Source organism: Euwallacea similis, chromosome 13, assembly GCF_039881205.1.
Source record: "Euwallacea similis isolate ESF13 chromosome 13, ESF131.1, whole genome shotgun sequence".
Taxonomy (NCBI): Eukaryota; Metazoa; Arthropoda; class Insecta; order Coleoptera; family Curculionidae; genus Euwallacea; species Euwallacea similis.
Genome location: NC_089621.1, coordinates 464296 through 483581, shown reverse-complemented (window position 1 = coordinate 483581; position 19286 = coordinate 464296). Strand labels below are relative to the sequence as shown.

At 34.5% G+C, this 19286-nt stretch overlaps 3 protein-coding genes across 3 annotated transcripts in view; 1 reads left to right on the top strand and 2 right to left on the bottom strand.

Annotated features, from left to right (window-relative positions):
- The window catches only part of LOC136413243 (cholecystokinin receptor-like), a 237775-nt gene that overhangs the window by 34164 nt on the left and 184325 nt on the right, over nucleotides 1–19286 (bottom strand). The gene's annotated exons all lie outside the window — the stretch shown is intronic.
- LOC136413237 (piggyBac transposable element-derived protein 4-like) lies at nucleotides 1829–4178 on the bottom strand. The gene is made up of 2 exons (XM_066396660.1): nucleotides 3939–4178; nucleotides 1829–3885 (listed from the first exon to the last, which is right to left on the bottom strand). The coding sequence occupies exon 2, from the start codon at nucleotides 3880–3882 to the stop codon at nucleotides 1999–2001; it is 1884 nt and encodes a 627-aa protein (XP_066252757.1). The 5' UTR covers nucleotides 3883–3885; nucleotides 3939–4178; the 3' UTR covers nucleotides 1829–1998.
- On the top strand, nucleotides 17936–19231 carry LOC136413163 (uncharacterized). Its single transcript, XM_066396561.1, has one exon. The coding sequence runs from the start codon at nucleotides 17936–17938 to the stop codon at nucleotides 19229–19231; it is 1296 nt and encodes a 431-aa protein (XP_066252658.1).

The window sequence follows — 19286 nt, the reverse complement described above, 5'->3', positions numbered from 1 at the left end:
AGAGTAGGCAGAATATTTCCTCCTAACCAGTGTTGGAGTCTTAAGGGAAAAGCTTCTGACACCAGGTATTCTTTTGTACGTGGGTACCGCCACGTCAAATCAGGACGATGGTCGAGACAAAACACTACCGTAACGTCAACAAGTCTATATTTAAAAATCTGTGATAACTATTACTGTATTAGGTGCGTTAGAATCTCAAGTATGAATTTGGACGGGTATCCAACACCAGTGGCGTCTATATGGTCATTAAATAGGATTTTTTTAATGAAAAAAAAGGTACGCCACTGATATTTTTTTTACGATTTTTTAAAATATTCCATCAATTTTTAATAAAAGGAGGCTTTTCAGTGTTTTGTTCCTCAAGTAGCGGTTTTCAAGATAAAAAATAATTTGCCGACTAAAAAGCCGGTATAGGTTTTCAAGTGCAATTTTTTAAAAATTGTTTAGGAGAAATTAATTTAAGTTCCTCTTAGTAGAGGTAGAGAACATGAAGACAAACGTTTTTTGTCTAATAAAATATGTCTGAAAATTAACGATTTTGACTAGATGAAATGAAAAAATCATTTGATAACAAAATGTTAAATTATTTTGCGACGAGACATGTTCCATACACATTTGTCTTCGTGCACTCTGTATCTTGGAAACGAAGCGATTTCGCACCTAATTTCATTCGATCAATATTTTCTGAACTGTAAATTCTCTGACAGTTTGTCGGTATGTTTATGAAACACCCTGTATATCTTCCAGTTGCCGGGTTTTCTTTCGTACCCTAGAATTGCTGCACCTTTAATGTCCGATAGTACTTAAAAAGTTTTTCTGTTATTTTCAACCTTGTCCTGTAATATGTGCGTACTTCGACCTTTGCAAGTCAGTACTTGCAGGGAACACATACATGTCATCCGGATTGGTGGGCTTGCGCTAACTTATATTTTCATCTGTCATTACTAGAAGTTCAGAAGTTGCACTGTGTGTATTGTATACCATGTATGAAATTTTGGTTAGCTGAATCTCTTGTAAACTTTTATTTACCGATATATGGGGTGTTCCAAAAGTAAACCGTCATATGTTAACCATAAATTCTACGTCGAAAAATAACCCTAGTTTGCTACATAGACTATCATGCAAAAATGTTTCGTTACAGAAATATAGGAAGTTGAAATAAAATTTAAAAACCCCAAAAACTCAATTATATTCAAAACCGTATTAGATATTGTAATAAAATTTGGGTGGTGTCGATAGAAATGTAAGGCGAATATTTTGTATTGCAAAATGATTTTTCAGTACTACCAGTGGTGTACGTAGCGCATCGTCAGCGGTATTTTTAAACAAAAAAATGCGCCACTGATTTTTTTCATAAATAAATTATTTCGTTTAATAGTTTGTTCCATTCTGAAGGGAGTATCTCGCTTCATATTTTATCGTACGACTCACAGTTTTAGGAAAAAAATAAATACTGTTGTTACGTACCGCATTGCACTGTTGAGAAAGTATTCTCATAACGAGTTATTTTACGGGCTAGAAAATTTAAAATCAATGTTAAAATAGATATACATTTATTTTTAAATAATTAATAAAACTGACAGGTCTTCAAAAATTGCTCAAAATGATCCCCGTTGCTCCTGATGCAGATTTAATTTATTTCAACACCCTGTATTTCCGTAATGAAGCATCTTTGGACCATAGGCTATACAATATATATAGCAAACTAGGATTATTTTTCGACATAGAATTCATGGTTAACGTATGGCGGTTTACTTTTGCAACATCCTGTATATGTACACTCACCTGCAAAAGGCTTGGTAAGGTAAATTACTTCATTAACCCTAGAATACTAATGTGATTTTATCACACGTTAATACTAATGTGTCGTAAATTTTACGACTTTTCCTAGAAATACGAAAAACTCATAAAAAAAAATTTTTTTTAATTGAAACAAAAGTTAACCTATACTCTTTGGTCCCTAAGGAATATAATTTCATGTTTGGTGTTTAATCACTTTTAATCCTGTAAGCATTCCGTGCAAGATTTCCCGCGGTGTTCGCCGCACATAGCATGTTTGCAATGAGTGCAGTAAATGGTCGTCATTCGCCTTAACCTGCTGGGACAATAGTAACATAAGGTACGTTTGCCTTCTACTTGAGTGGCGTTGTCAAATCTTTTTTCGATTTTGAGGATTTCTTGAATAGTTTGTCGAAGTTTGCGGCGTAAAGTTGTACCACTTAGTCGATGTTCCATCCAAGGCCTGGCAAGCTGGTGAGCTAGGTGAATCATAAATTGATATCGACGAAGGGGTTTTTCACCATTTTTCAAATTGTTACAACAATATAATACATACGAATTGACACAGGTTGTGTTTACCATTCCGTAAAAAATGCATAGTGGCCACCGTCTAGTTTTCCTGCTACAAGACATGTTTGAACACATTTGATCAAATGTGTCCACACCGGACTTTGTCTCATTATAATTCAAGATTATTATTGGTTTATTATTTATTTCCGAAATTTCTGCCCCTTCGTGCATAGTGGAAAGCAGTAATACTAGCTTATTTTTTTTAGGCATATACGACAATAAAGTTTTACTTTTGTCAAAACAAAACATTGAGGATTGAGGCTTTCTTTTTGCAAGTTCAAGCATTTCGGGTGGGATTTCTTTTTTATTTTTTCTAATTGTTCCAATGATGGTAAGTTTATATGGATCACTCAATAGTTCATCTGCTATCCCAACGGAGGTAAACCAATTGTCCATTGTGATATTTCGGTTTGTTCCATGTACAGATTTAGTCAACTCTTTTATGTAATAGTTAGATAATGGTAACCCTCCTGTGTGCGTGGATTTTCCCAAATAAGGACTGGCATCGATCATATATTTCGAGGAAGAGTCGCAGAGCATAACAATTTTAATTCCATATTTTGAAGGTTTATTTGGAATATACATCCTAAACGGACATCTGCCTCGAAACCTCAAGAGTTGTTCGTCAATCGTCAAATATGATGAAGGAGTATATGATGTTCGGCACGTTTCGATGAATGTATTCCAGATTTCACGAATATGAGCAAATGCGTCGTTCTTTAACCTTTCCGTTCTTGTCTTCTTGCTGTCAAATCGTAGGCAATTTACCAGGAAAATAAACCTCTCACAACTCATGCATCCTTTATAAAAAGAGCCAGAGATTGTGCTATCAAACATTTGTTTGGCATTCAAATGGTTATCCTTCTTGACGGCAGTCATTACTAGAATACCAAACAATGCCAATAGTTCCATTTTAGATAGTATAGATATGGTAGGCGTATTAGAAGTATACTTTTCTGCCTGTTTGGCAATTTCTTCGTTGGTGTGAACAACAATTCTATTCAAAATATCCTCCGAAAAAAAAAGCAGGAAATAATCAACAATTTCTGAACACACTTCACCACCAACTTTACTTCCTGATATGAAATGGACTATATTTCTTCTTGCTGTCCTTTTTGATAGTTGCGGCAATTTTGTGGACCATTTGTGTCCATTTTTTCCTTTTAGTCTTATTGATTTTGGTTTTATTATATTCCTTTTTCGTTTTAACGAAGCCGCTATAATAGATAACGGAATATTTTCTTCAGATGATGTACTACTCTCTCCGTATATTGGATTGTCCAAAGGTTGATTAGCAATAACTAAATTAGTCCCGTTTACATTATCTCTCTCATTGTTTACTTCTTCCCCAAAGTCACTAATGTTACTGTCAGTTGATTTACTTTCAACCTCCAAACGATCTTCTTCTTCCCACTCATTATCAATTTCATCACCAGACTCTAAATATGAATCATTTTGGAAATCGCCATTCATAATTCTTTGAATTTCATTTTGCAGTTCTTTGTCACTCAAAGGCCTATTGTTGGATGCCATTTTCTATAAAAAAACTGCGTTAGTGCAAAAAAGAGACATGAAAAACCAAGCTTTACCGATTATACTAATTTTTGTCTTTTCGTAAATATTTTACGCAAATACTAATCACTCGTAAATTTTACGACGATCACACTATTAGACGCATGAAACAATTAGCCAGCAAGATACCGTTTCATCGACGTTTAGCTTCGCAATAATCAGGAAGGTACTGATAAGTAGGCGGCACAGGATCAAACGGAACCTTACGAATTCGGACTAAGAAACCCGAGCGTCGTAAAATTTACGATACATTAGTATTCTAGGGTTAAGAGGTCTACATATTTTCCTGGTATAAAATCTAAACTTAATTTTATTTAAATAGATGTATTGTATTATCTACATATATCTATATATACTACTAATAACCTTAAAATCCAACAAAAAATCAAATTTGTTAAAGAAAAATTGCTTTCTAATAATAAATTGATTCCATAAAAGTCTTGGCGCACCAATTAAATTCCCATTATTTATGAATATAGAAAACAAGAATGCACTTGTTTACTATTTTATTATTTGTTCTCAATCTTAACATACAGAAGAGCAATAATTTCCAGTCAGGAATATTTATTTTGTTACGCAAAACTTGGACGGAACTGAGCTGAGTCCGTGTGAATAACAAATTATTATTAATTTGAATAAAGAGGGAAAGTCTTTAAGGAAAATTTTAAAAATTGTCAAAAAAAGTCGCTGTACCATTCAAAAAGTTATAAATTGTTTCAAATACCAAAGCAGAATTAAGAATAAATCACAAAGTGAGAGCCCAGACAAGTTAATGAAGCGTGAAATAATATATATTCTTAATAGAATTAAGAAAAATCCGAAAAAAATGCCTCAAAATTGATATCAGACTTTCAGCAGTACTTTGGAACTACTGTTTACGAAGAGACAATTCGACGATCATTTCGTAAATTCGTAAAGGATGATATAAAATATGAAACAAATATAGTATATGTATTATATAAAATAAAATATATATATACAGGGTGTCCCATAAGTAATAGGACAAAGAGGAACGGCAGATTCCTGACATCAAAATATTAAGATCCAGCGCAATTGTTTTATTCCGAAAGTTAATATTAACAGAGATACAGGGTGTTAAAGTTTAAATTTTATTTTTGATTTATGGTACTGAAATTTGGTATACGGGGTTTTTGGACTTGGCAAACTGGTTAGAACTGTCGGTTTCATTGTCGCTAATAGGGGGCGCCACTTTAAAACGTCTTGGTTAGTTAAAACGGCTCTAATTTTTTTCTACGTATCTCCAGTAGCCACATTAATTAAAATTATTATTCTGTTTAAAATTTTAAACAAAAAAGGTATACTTATTAGAAGTCTGAAAATTTGACCGTTTTCGAGATATTCCCTAGATTAAAATTAATTAAAATTAAATCCCAAGTCCGAAAACCCCCGTATATCAAATTTTAGTACCATAAGTCAAAAGATGTTAAAGATATGAAAAAAAATCAAAAATAAACTTTAAACTTTAACACCCTGTATCTCTGTTAATATTAACTTTCGGAATACAACAATTACGCTGGATCTTAATATTTTGATGTTAGGAATCTGCCGTTTCTTTTTGTCCCATTACTTTTGGGACACCCTGTATATATAACATACGAAACCAACCTTATACATGTATCACCAGTTCCAGTCGGAATGTGGAAATTGTGCAAGTGGGAGAAGAATCGCATAAGTTTTAATATGCTTTCGACAAAGACCAACGAGGTGCGTTGAGCGGCTAAAGATTGAAGTGGGCGGAGCCCAGGAAGTCCAGAACCAGCAGCCAGATCTCTCACCGTTTCAGAATTTTTACTGATTTAAGTTTTAATGATGGATTAAATTAGTTTAGAATTTTTATTTATTTATAAATGAGTGTATATTTTCCTATTATAACATAATTTATGTAGGTCATTGATGAATATGATGATCTGAATTTGCTGATATTTGTTTGTGTTCTCTTGGTGGATCCAAGATTGAGCCAACACGGGCTGTATACACGAGATCAATTGATAAAGGAAACGGAACAATTGGTTTATCGTTTAAAACGAAATTGTAAAATAAATAAAATGACCTGTGCTGATAAAGCATGTAAGGTATTTCAATTTTAATGTGGAAAGTTATTACATTTTCGTGTTTTTCCAATTATTTATATTGTTACTTTGCGCTATAACATTTTTAAAAATTTCATCCCACAAAGGCAGCGAAATCGATACTAATCTAAACATAAAAATAAAGACGCTAGCAACTCCGCCCACTTCAACCGCTAATGTCAAAATTTGCTTCGTTGGTCTTTGTCGGAGGCATATTAAAACTTATGCGATCTTTCTCTCACTTGCCCCAATCCTCTGTTCCCACTTGAAGTGGTAACACCCTGTATGTGAGCTTTCATAAAGAAAATGATAGAGGGTTTATTTATTAATTCGTTTTAATTTAAGTGTAAGAAAATGATAGAGGGTTTGTTTATTAATTCCTTTTAACGTAAGCGTGAGAAAAATGATGGAGGGTTTGTAAGTGTGTGAAAAATGATGGAATGTTTATTAATTGTTTTTAATGTAAACACATGCGCTCGGGAGTGGTTGCGACACATTGTGTTGGAGGACATTTCTTTCTCGATTCTTGAAAGGAGAACAATGTTCCAAAGACTTATATTTGTTTTATTAAAAGAAAACCTAACTTGTCATGTATAACAAATGAAATAAATAATGATGCAAATCTGTTTTTTGTTGTTTCATACCGATTTGGGCATTAAAGAGTGGAAGTATTTTTGATGAGTCGTTTTTTGCAAAAATTAAAATTTTATTTGTCATCGTTAAATTCACCTATAATATCACAATTCAAGGACGTATTTAAATTAAATATTCCAATTGATCTCCATTTGTTACCATACAAAAATATGTATAAATGCGATTCAAACGTTCCACGTACATTTTGTAAAACTTCTGGAGATAATTGGTGACACTCCCAAATTATTCGTTGTCGTAAGTCATTTAAAGAAATTGGATTTGTTTGGAATATTTTAGATTTATGATGTTTCCATAATAAAATCCAAAGGTGTGAAATCTGGTGATCTGGATGGCGATTCAATATATCCTTTACGTCCAATCCAAAGCTCGGGAAAACCATCGTTTAGAAAATTTGGAACAGGCATAACGAAGCAGGACTCCATCCTATTGAAAAAAACAAATCATTTTTAAATAAACTGTCATGTCTTTCTATTATTTCAATAATTTGCTGATAGATTAAATTTTGTAGCATATCGAGATAAATAGCGTCGTTCAAGTTTTCCGTGAAGAAAAGTGACCAATGATATAATTGCATAATGTTCCAGTTTAAACATGGATGAACATTAGAATGTTGTGTATGCTTTGCTCGCATTAAATGGGAGTTAACTTCACTCAAATATTGACAGTTGTACCGATTCACGTGACCATTCAAAATAGGTCGTCTGTCATGATTTCATAAAATTCTAGACGTCTGTCAAAATCCTCTTCATTTAGCTCACGAACAAGATTTGTTTTGTAAGGATGAAATTTATACTTATGAAGAATTCTGGTGACAAGATTTTTTGACTCCAAAAGCTTGTGACAATCCCCGAATGGGCTGCATATCGCAATATGGCCCAAAACATCAACTGAAGTAGCTTCATTATTGACAATCCGTACTGGGTGATGCCTCGAGTTGTAAACAGAACCAATTTCCTTGAATTTTTCCATCAATGTCAATATGTACTTCTGACGAATAAACTTATCAGGATGATACTGATTAAATATTCTTGCAGCAGCCTTTGCACGTTTTCCATTTGAATAATAGAAATTCACTAATTCCAAACGTTCTTGAATTGAAACTACCATGTTTGCGTCTTAAATCTACTCACAATGAATGAAATTAGGTCTTACCTAGTAGAAAATAGAAAACCCAGTGACTTTTTATTCAAATTGATAAAATCCAAAAGCGAAAAGTAGAGAATTCGAAGAAAAAATTCGATTTTTTTCTTACAAGTGTATTTAACGATGATAAAATTTAAATTTTTACAAAAACAATTCGTCAAAATTACTTTTATTATGGCGTTTTGTAAAAAGGGTTCCAAGACCTTTAAAACTCCATATATTAGGTGTCACACAGTGTTCGTAAAAATCATGTTCCCTGAGAAAAATCAATCGACGTGTTTCTGGAAAATATTCCAAACACAACAATATAAGAAATACATATCTGGAGTTGTTTCTTTTCATTGGGACACCTAGTATTTTGAATGCTTTTTTTAATTATGGTTGCATGAGGTTAATTTGTTTCTTTTACAGCCGTATCTAAAAGGATCAGAAAAGATGACGATATAGCAGATTTACTTAGTAGGTCAGAAGCTGATAACGTGTCAGAGGATGAGTTGGGGTTAGACGGAGATGACCTAGAAGATTATCCGACGAATGAATTGCTCCAAGTAATTGAAGGCGATATCGACAAGTTGGATAACTCTAATGCTGCTGTAAGTCATAAAGATGATGTAGTAGATTCTTCCGTCATACATGATCACCATGATATTGACGCAGTTCTAGGAAATAATGTAATTCTTACAATATCAAGTGTTGCAGCCATTAACCGTTCATTAATTTGGAACAAACATAGTTTCCAATAGGATGAAGGGACAATAGATTTCAAAACGCTCCATATCCATCACAGATCATGAATCTTGAAACACCATATTGATTTTTTTCTTACTTCTTTACTGATGACTTTTTGAAACGCATAATTCAAGGAAGCTATACGTATAGTTGTCATGGGGGAAATTCTGTCACTCCCCTGGACAATGTTGTGACTAATGGGTTCTGCTTCCGCGGCTGGTTCTAAACCTTTTGTTACCGAAGGACCACTCTCGTTTTTGTCAGACCGAGAGAAACTGAATTGAACTAATTGGTTGCTTGACTTTTTTGAATGTATATTAACAAAAGTTCTTAGCTTAAATGTGTTTTACAAGTAATTGGTGTCTGATGATTTCAAAGGTAATTTTAGAACTTTTTACGACTTTTTAATCTCTGATGAGGTCAAGAGTGAACAGGTCAAGAAGTGGGTGGTAGACTCAACAGTGAGTTCCCACTCCCTTTCCCATGTAGCATGGTAACGATCCTTTTCAATTGCTGAAATTGGACGTCCTCCGCTGTACCAGGAATTGATCCTTTGTCTGCCTCTAGTCAGGGTTTTTTCCCTTTTTTTTCTTTCTTCTTTGAAATCACCAGATGTTACAACTTTCTCTATAAGTATGGTCAATACCACAGATGTACTGCAGTGTGATTCTTGAGAAATTTTGGCAGTATATTTTTTATCTATCGGCGATAAACTACATCAGGGAACACCATTATGGGAAGGTTCCCAGGTTTATGATACCCTTTCGGCATAGTTTATTTCCGACATTTGGCATTCCCTAAAATGTCTGATTGTTTTCAGACAATAGTGTTTAAAGGAATCAAGCTCAACCTGTTACATTAACAACTACTGAATTACTACAACATTTGTCTTAATTCAATAGTTTACGATTTACGTCCGTCTTTCGTTATCCTAATATCCGATCGTACCGGTCAACAAAATTTGGATTTTCCTAATCTCCGAAACAATGTGACTAAACAAATTTGAAAATATAAGAAATTTTATTCACTTCAATGACAATGGCAAACACTTATCGACTCACCATCCAAATCATGACAGACTCCATAAACTACAATAAGTCCTGTGATTCAACATCTAAATACAAGATTTTGTTCCATCCAAAATTGAACACAGATTGTTAGTAGATGAACAGATATGTGCCACTAAAATGGGTTATTTCCTCTGGCAGTGTTTACCCAACAATCCACACAAATGGGGATGTAGGTTATTTGTAATGTGTTGTTTACGAGGATGTGCCTACCAATTTAAAATTTATTCCGGAACATAAATTCAAGAACGTCTTCAAAGTAAGCCCGAACTTGAAGCTGTATCAGATATTGCTGTGAGACTTACACGGAAACTGCCAAGAAGTCGTAACCGCATCGTTTACTTCGATAATTACTATACAGTGTGTCCCGTCGGGGACCGCCATTAGACGTTTTGGGAAAACTGAATAGCAAACGATTAGCTATAGAACTATGAATAGCAAACAATTACGAAAATTTAGTGGTTTGATAAGAACGTTATAGCGACCTTATCTAAAATATTTTCGGTAGCGTCACACTTCCGGTGGTACCGGAAGTCGATACTTGCTTACTTATTTGAAATAAAACACCCTATATATTATTTTATTTTTGGATTTTACGGTCAATTTTAATATCAGTTTATTAATAAGATGGCTTTCTTAGAATTTATAGTTTTCAAGATATATGTATATGTCGGGGTAATATTAGAGACGTTTTCCATGTTTAACGTTATAATAATTTTTTGGAAAGCAAAAATAGAAAGGCAAACTAACGAATTCACTACTACTCGACCGCCCTTCTGCCCTTCTATCTCTTAACTCCTTGTTCTTTTTCTCGTCTTAACTTTCCCCGATCGGGTGGTCCTTAAGACCCAAGGGGAGTGCCTGCTAGTCCCTGTTTCTCGTGGACAAATCTCACACGTGGACACTTAATTATGTCGGTAGTAGTGACCTCGTTTGACAATGCTTTATCTTCAAGATGACTTTGTCAGCCTGCCCCTCATCTATTATCGGTTCTAATGGTACAATTCTAACTTAAGAGCTAATAAATCTCCGACATATACATTGAATGTTGAAGGAACAAATGAAGATGTCTGCAGAGTTGCAAATTGTTAACAAACGGAAAGGTATTTTGTGGCTATTTTTTGTCACAATACTGTAGAAAGGTCCATACGTTAGTATGATGCCAAGTTTTGCCTAATATTTTCTACAAAGTGTTCACAAAAATAGAGCCAACCTGCACATTAAAAAATGGTAAAAATTTAATAATTTTAAATGGAACTCTACTATTATTTTGATATATTATGAAATTGTGTTGAAAAAGAACCTCTGTTTACATTTAATTATCTTTAGTAAAGTTGCATAGTTTTCGCGTAATTTCGATTTATAAGTTGATGCAGGGATAGCACATTCCTAATTTTAAGCTAGTGTATAATGCGAACAATAAACATATAAATGGAAAAGAAAAATTCCAGCAAAATGCTATTATTATGTAACATAAGTCATACACAGTTAAATAAAAAAGTTTATACAGAGTGTAAGATTTAACCTGGAATATCGAAATATCTCGAATACTAGGCATCCTATAAAGTAATGTTTAGTATTAAACTTTAATCGCTCTGAGAGGGAAATGTTTTGGTGCTAAAGTTGATTTCCTTCCTCTGCCCGTGTCGGCGGGGTGGGGGTTAACTTTTTAATTTCGAATGGTAATCCCCATTTTTCTATTACAGATTCAGACAATACGGTTAAAAATTTAAAAAAATTATCCGAAATATTTTTTCCGATTCATGCTAAAAACACTGTAATTAATGAAATTCAACTTTTCTTTCATTTATGATTTATCAAAAGGTTTGATAATATCTGCTTTAGAATTCATAAAAATGTGAATTTCTGCATAGGTTTTATTTAAAGTAAATGTTTAAAATGGTGTCCCCGAATTTTAATGCACTTATTTATTCATGTTTTAAAGGACTCTTTACATCTACGAAATGTATCTTCTACAATATCGGCACAAAAGTTTATAATTCGCCGAATCATGTTCTCACGTGTCGTAGATATTTTTTTATAACTTAATCTTTGAGATATTCCCACAAAAAGAAATCCTGTGAAGTAAGATCTGGAGATCTAGGAGGCCAAGTCAACGGACCAGATCTGCTAATCCATTGACCGTTAAAATTATGATTAAGAACTTCTCGTGCCACTGCAGATAGTGAGCCGGCCAACTGTCATATTGAACCCACATATTCTGATGCACTTCTAAGTTTAAGTCCTAGAGTAATATGGGCAGTTCATTTTCTAAAATATTGCGGTACATTTCATCATTCAAGTGGCCTTCAATTATGTTTGGTAAGTTTAGTGACAATGATTCCACACCATACGTTGACATTCCAAAGATTCCGATGCTTAACTTGTCGAAGCCAATGCGGATTTTCAATACTCCAGTAATGCATGTTATGCCTATTAACTGTACCATGATTTGTAAACGATGACTCGTCAAAGCATAATACACAACGGAAAAAAATTGGAATTTCATTCCATCTGTCCAGGTGCTCACGCACAAAAGTCTAAATGATTATGAAAATCTTCCTCATGGAGCTTTTGGTGGAAAGACATATGACAAGGATGAAACTTGTGCACCTCAGCATTCTCTATACATTCATATGAGAAATTCCTGGTAATTCTGATATTTGTCTTGGGGTCATTTGGGGATTAAAAGCCACAGCACGAAGGACTGCAATTTGATTGTTTTCTCCACACACAGGAGCTGGGCGACTTTTTTTCTTCTGATTTACTGATTTAATCCCTTTATTAATAAATTTGTTAATCACACAATAGAAAGAAGTGCCGGATCGTGGTTTTTCAGGAAAACGTTAAGCATAGAGATTAACAGTATTATCTAAGTGCTTAGCAATTTCTTCATATACCAAAACCATCTCGATTTTCTCTTCTATGGTTAAATACTCCATCGTTAAGTAGTATTAACAACATAATGTGTAACAGTAGATGTTTTATTTATTTACGTTATTGTTTATTTATCATATTTTATTACCACAGATTTTTTTATCTCATTGAAATTTTAAAAAAGTGGAGGTTGCCATTTAAGATACGCATTGAATTTCGTTAATTACAGTGTTTTCTAACGTCAATCGAAAAAAATGTTTCGGACAAATTTTTCTTATTTTTAGTCATATCCGAATCTGTAATAAAAAATAAGGGTTGCTATTTAACATTAAAAAAGTTAACCCCCACCCCGCCCACACGGGGAGAGGAAGGAAATCAACTTTAGTAAAATTATATTTCCCCCTCACAGTGATTAAAGTTTGATATTAAACATTACTTAACAAGATGCCTAGTATTCGAGATATTTCGATATTCCAGGTTAAATGTTACACATTATATAAAACTAATTTAATTATAGGATTGTAAAGAGTGTCTGAAAATTAGAGACAAATTTTAAGATACAATAAAATATAAGTTTTAGTGAAAATTGAATAATTTTTTTTACAGACATATCAAGTAACATCTCTCATTTAAGCATAAAAAATTACGTTATTACATTACAAACGGTTGCCGTGGTTTTATCATTTTCGTTATCTGCCATCATTCTGAGTACTACACTGATAGCGTTTTTCGTCATAGAGCAAATGACATCTGAGCAACGCATTTAAGTGATAAAATCGTTCGTGAATTGATCCGGAAATTTGAGACCACAGATCCTGTGACATGCGTCAAAAAAAAACAGGACGACCGCGTTGTGCTCGGATCAAAGAGACATCTCTGTGTGTGACCACAAGCCCCGGAAAATCAGGTTGCCGACGAGCTCAACAATTGAATTTATTATTATCTTCATTACATTAAATCCTTTCGACAGATCTGAAAATGCATGCCTACAGGGTTCAATTAACGCAAGAATTTAAGCCTGCTGATCAGAGAAAGAGACATCGATTTGCTCAATGGGTTTTAGCTCGACAAGCAAAAGACGAGAACTTCACAAAATAAAAATAATTTTTTCGGATGAGGCGTACTTCCATCTCAGTGGATACGTTAATAAACAGAATTGCAGAATTTGGAACAACGAGAATTCGCAAATAAGTGTGGAACATCAGATGCATTCACTACGCACGTCTTTGTGGTGTGGATTCTGGGCAAGAGGAGTGATCGGGTCGTTCTTCTTTGAAGATGAGAAGGGAACTGCTGTCATTGTGAACGGTGAGCTTTACAGAAATATGCTTTCCGACTAGTTTTCTTTTTGAAACGTATGGGAAATGACGATCTTCGGTTTCAATAAGATGGTTTCACACATTCCATGAAACGATCGCTCTGCTGAATGAAAAATTTCCTCAGAAAAATCACCTCTTTGCGTGGTAACCAACAATGGCCTGCCAGATCATGCGATTTTACGCCATGCGATTTTTTTTTGTGGGAATTTATTAAATCGAAAGTTCATGCCAACAAATCACAAACAACATTCCAATTGAAGGCTGAGATTGAAAGGGTTGTTGACAGCATCCCGCCAGATGTTTGTAAACGCGTCATTACGAATTTCAATGAACGCATTACTCCATGTCGCGCGTCGTTGGGTGGTCATATTGTACATGTAATTTTTTGTATTTAAATGGGGGAATGTTACTTGATATGTTTGTAAAAAAATAAATGAAATTTTCATTAAAACTTATGTTTTATTGCATCTTAAAATTCGTCCCTACTTTCCGGACACCCTATAGGTTAGAATTGGCGTATGTGCTATGTCTGCATCAATTTATAAAATGAAATTACACAAAAACTATGCAACTTTACTATAGGTAATTAAATGTGAACAGACGTTCTTTTCCGACGTAGTTTCATAATAATTACATCAAAGTGTGGCGTACCTTGTATTGGTAAGGTGTTGAATTCATTTACCAAATACTCCTGTACTAGTAATTGGTTCTTTTATAATAATATCGCCTGGTAGTTTGTTTATAGGTATATTGCAACTTAGATCGTTTCCAAAAAATAAGTTTAGCAAACCACCATTCATTCATATATCTTTTGTATTTTTAGAATAGTCATCGTGTGTCAAAAAATCCATCCATAGTTTTGTAAAATAAGATTAACCACTAAAAAATAAATCTTTGGATTTTAATTCATATGTTCATTTTACTACAAAAGTAATAGTAGAGTTCCTTTTAAAATTTTTATGTTTTGACCATTTTTTAATGTCCAGGTTGGCTCTATTTTTGTGGACGCCCTGTAGAAAATATTAGGCAAAGCTTGGCATCATACTAACGTATGGACTTTTGTACAGTATTGTGATAAAAAATAGTTGCAAATTACCTTTCTGTTTGTTATCAATTTGCAATTTTGCAAACATTTGCATCTGTTACTTTTAATATTCAATTACATAAATATATCTTGAAAACTATTAATTCTAAGAAAGCCAACGCATTAATAAACTTGTATTAAAATTGAACGTAACATCCAAAAATTACAATAATATATAGGGTGTTCCTTTTCAAATAAGCAAGCAAGTATCGACTTCCGGTACAACCGGAAGTGTGACGTTATTGAAAATATTTTAGATGAAATCGCCCTAAGACTCATATCAAACCAATAAACTTTCGTAACTTTGCTTTCATAGTTTTCCCAAAACTACTAATGGCGGTTCCCAGCAGAACACCCTGTACAAACTTACCGCTTACAAATTATTTCGCTGAGGAAGGAATATTCGGTCTAGGTACAGTACAACGTAATCGTTTAGGAAAAAGTGCAAACTACTTGGAAAATGAAATTATGAAAAATAATATACCTAGAAAGCATTATGATGAAAACGTGACCAATTATAACGGCACAGAAGTTACTGCTGTCAGCTGGAAAGACAATGAACAGGTAATATTATTATCCACTTACGTGGGAGCGGAACCCGTCGGAGCGATAGAAAGATATGACAAAAAGGAGAAAATAATAGTGCCTGTGGCTTGTCCAAAAGTTATAAAAGAGTAGAACTCGCATATGAATGGTGCAGACTTAATGGACAGCTTTCTAGGCCGTTATGGCGTAAACACGAAAACAAGAAAGTGATATCTGCGCAAATTTTATCATCTTTTAGATATTAATGTCAAAAACGCATGGGCCCTATCTCAAGAAGTAAATCAGCGAAAGGGTGTCGATCAAAAAAATCTTTTAGGCTGAACAGAATTCCGCTCGAAGTTATCCCTTATAAAGTATGGCACTTGGAAAGGTAACAAAAAAGGACGACCAAGTGCCGGCATTGAAGATGCACTTCTAAAAAGAAAAAAGGGGGAAACTTACCAACAATACCATTCAAATACGCTTAGTTAAATTTGCTCAGGAACAACTCAATAGATTCAAGAAGACGTAGTCAAATGCCTCAATGTAAACTTCTTAGTTCCATAAAATGTTCTAAATATAATGTTTACCGACAATATCGGCAAAAAATTGAAAAACTTTTAAATCCTGTTCAAAATTATATATCCATGATTTAGGCGCTTAATTTTTTTTTATGAGAAAAATATTTTCCATTAGGTACTCTTGAAAGAAAAAAAAGAAAAAAATGCTTATAAATTTAAGCGGCCATAAATAAAGGAACTTTTTCTTATTTATAACATTATTTGAGTTTTGCTCGCTTAAACAGCTTTAAAGTTTGGTGGTGTGTTTAAGAGTGTCAAGAAAATGCCTCGTAACAATTTGCCTGATCAAATTTAACAAATTATAATTGCTAAATGTCGTTCGGGAATGAAACAAATTGATATCGCTAAGCAATTAAATTCGCATAAAAGCGTGGTTCGTAAACAAATTCATTTAATACAAAGCCGAGAGACCATCGCTAGTTTTCTTAAGCCTGGAAGACCCAGAAAAATGGCTTTAGCCACAGATAAATTCATTAGAAGACGCTCGTTAAAAAATCCATTTTTAACTGGCGAGGTTATAAAAGAAAACTCATTAATTTCAATTTTCGTTAGGTCAATTAGAAGACGCTTATGCCAAGTAAAAGTATATGACAGGGACCTGCCAAAAAACATTTATTTCTAAAAAAAAATGAAAAGTACAGCCAAAAAAAGGAGGAATGTTAAAAATGTTCATTTTTAGGAAATCAATTCTTAAGATTTAAAACCCTATTACTTTTTACTTTATTATTTTACATTATATCTCTTGATAGATATAGTTTCCTGTATGTATTTGGGATCAAAATGGAAAAACTATTTTTAAAAATGATTTAGAGTTTGAGTAAAAAGCTAGAAAAATAATAATACCACAAATTGGAACCAATAAGAAGGGGGAATGTCATAGATTTTCAGTGCAACTTTTTAGTAATGTATTCTTTTGCTACAAAAATTATTTCAAATGCAAAATATCAAAGTGTATCTTGACTTTATTAAATTTAAGTTTTTTTAGCTTATTGAAGGTACGAAAAATTTTCAGACCCTTTTTTTGGGTCTTGTCCTTGACATTTTTGGTATGTGATGAACATGAGACAAAATTTCATCAAGCATTGTAGATCAGTGAACTTTTCAAGTGATATAGGCAGTTATCCTGCAAATAAATAAAATATCTCTAATACCGGAAAGTAGTATCATGAAATTCAGTTTTCTTAGTCAATTTTGATTTACTAAAATTCGTGAAGAAGTTTTAAATATTACAATATAAGGTCGAAAGCCTGGATACAGTTAGTAAAAATGAAACTCGTACACATTAATAAATTTCTATTTTTGGTGTATTTGTTAGAATCACTTCCTTCAAGCCTTATCTTCTTTAAGTTTATACCTCAACACATTTTCGAAGAAAACAAATTTAAACATACTGTTTTGTAGAAAATAACAACAAATTTTAAAATATGTGCGCAAAAATGAACCTCGTACAGAAACGCTATTTTAATTTTATTTAGTATGTCTTTCACCTTGTGACCAACATCATATTGGAAACACAATTTTCTCTCCTATTAATTAATTTTATAGTGAGTTTAGTGTGCTTAAGTGTGTGGTCGCAATATGGATCGTCAAAAAAAATCTTATCGACAAATTGAAAAAATGGTTTACAGGCCCCACACCACAGTTCAAAATGTTCTAGACCGCTTTAAAACTGAAGGAAGAATAAAAAACAAAAAGTTCTAAAAATATATTTAATGGCAGAGAGGAACGATGGATTTTACAAAATTGAAAAAACTCAGAAAATATCTGCTTCAACGAGCAAATTGCTTCGGGCGCTTCGGTGCGGGCAGGACGTGCATATCTAGCCGTAGCGGTATAAACAATCGTTTTTTATCCAATATCGCTTTTTGCCGGAATATATTCAAATATCTGTTTCTACAACACATACGGTCAGCTCGTACCATACGGGGGGTGCCCCAAAAGTGGTATGTTCCTGGGGAGCTCGCAGGAGTCCGAGTCGGACCGGGCGTCCCAGGAGGATGAGTTCAAGAAACCCAAATCCAAGAAGAGAGGCAGGAAACCCAAGGCCACCCCATCCACACCCACAACCCCTACTCCAAACTCCAAGAGACCCGCATTCGATACCAGCGCAACAGCTTCCTCAGCCAGACAGGACGAAGGAATAACATCACCAACAACGAACACACCTCCAAGACAACCAACATTCTCCTATACGTTTATGGTTCTGGCAGCTCCCTCAATGACCAGGGTCCAACTAGCACTAGAATGGGAAAAGGTAAATAACAAAAACAAGGACATCATCATTAAGCAAGACACAAGCTTCCTGGTCAAAACCAACGACGAGAGGAAAGCACATGAAGGACTCCAAACTCTAGTGCTACAGAAAGCTATAACCTCCTTTAAACTATTGAACACGCCCACCGCAACATCAAAACTAACAAGCACCACCCGTCACATTACACCTTCCTACTCAGTGGTTGCCACGGGGGTAGAGCTCGACATTACGGACGAGATGTTCTTGCGAAACCTCGAAAGGTTACAACTGAAAATACGGTTCTGCAAACGTATCATCTCCAGGCAGAGAGGAGTACCGACACTTATGATGCGGTTAATCACGGGCGACCTTAAGACGTACGAGCAACTGATTACGGATAGGATGGTTCACTTCCTCGGCCGTATCTACAGGATCGTGGAAAGCAAGCCCCCTGCGCCAATCCCCTCACCATGCGGCAAGTGCAGTTCGTTTGAGCACCGCACTGAGGACTGCAAGAGGCCCATAAGCTGCAGCAAGTGCCAGGGTAATCATCCAACAACGGCATGCACATCACCGCTTCCCATCAGGTGTGCCACGTGCAACGCTGCGGACCACGCGGCTTGGAGCATGAAGTGCCCGCGAAGACCGACAGCTCCTATTAAGGGTATCCCAAACGTTAGGATCAAGTGTCTCAACAGGAAGTCCGCCGAGGTCTCAAAGACTATAACGAATGAAAGCAGAGTTCACTCTCCTATTACCACACACGACTATATCATCAACAAATACAAACATCAACTGAACAAAACAAACAACAATAATCGAGAGGAACTTCTGAAAAAACTTAACAAACAATGCATAGAGGACTTCAACATTGAGACCTCGGTGGTATTCTTCGGGTCCCACATGTACATACTCATGTTTGACCTTCTCCTGCCCAACCGAATTTCCCCAACAGAACCCCGCGATCAACTTAAACAAACAATCACAAATACGGAACATTCAATCTAAAGCTAATATACGCCAACATTAATGGACTGTACCACAAAAAACACACTATATACAA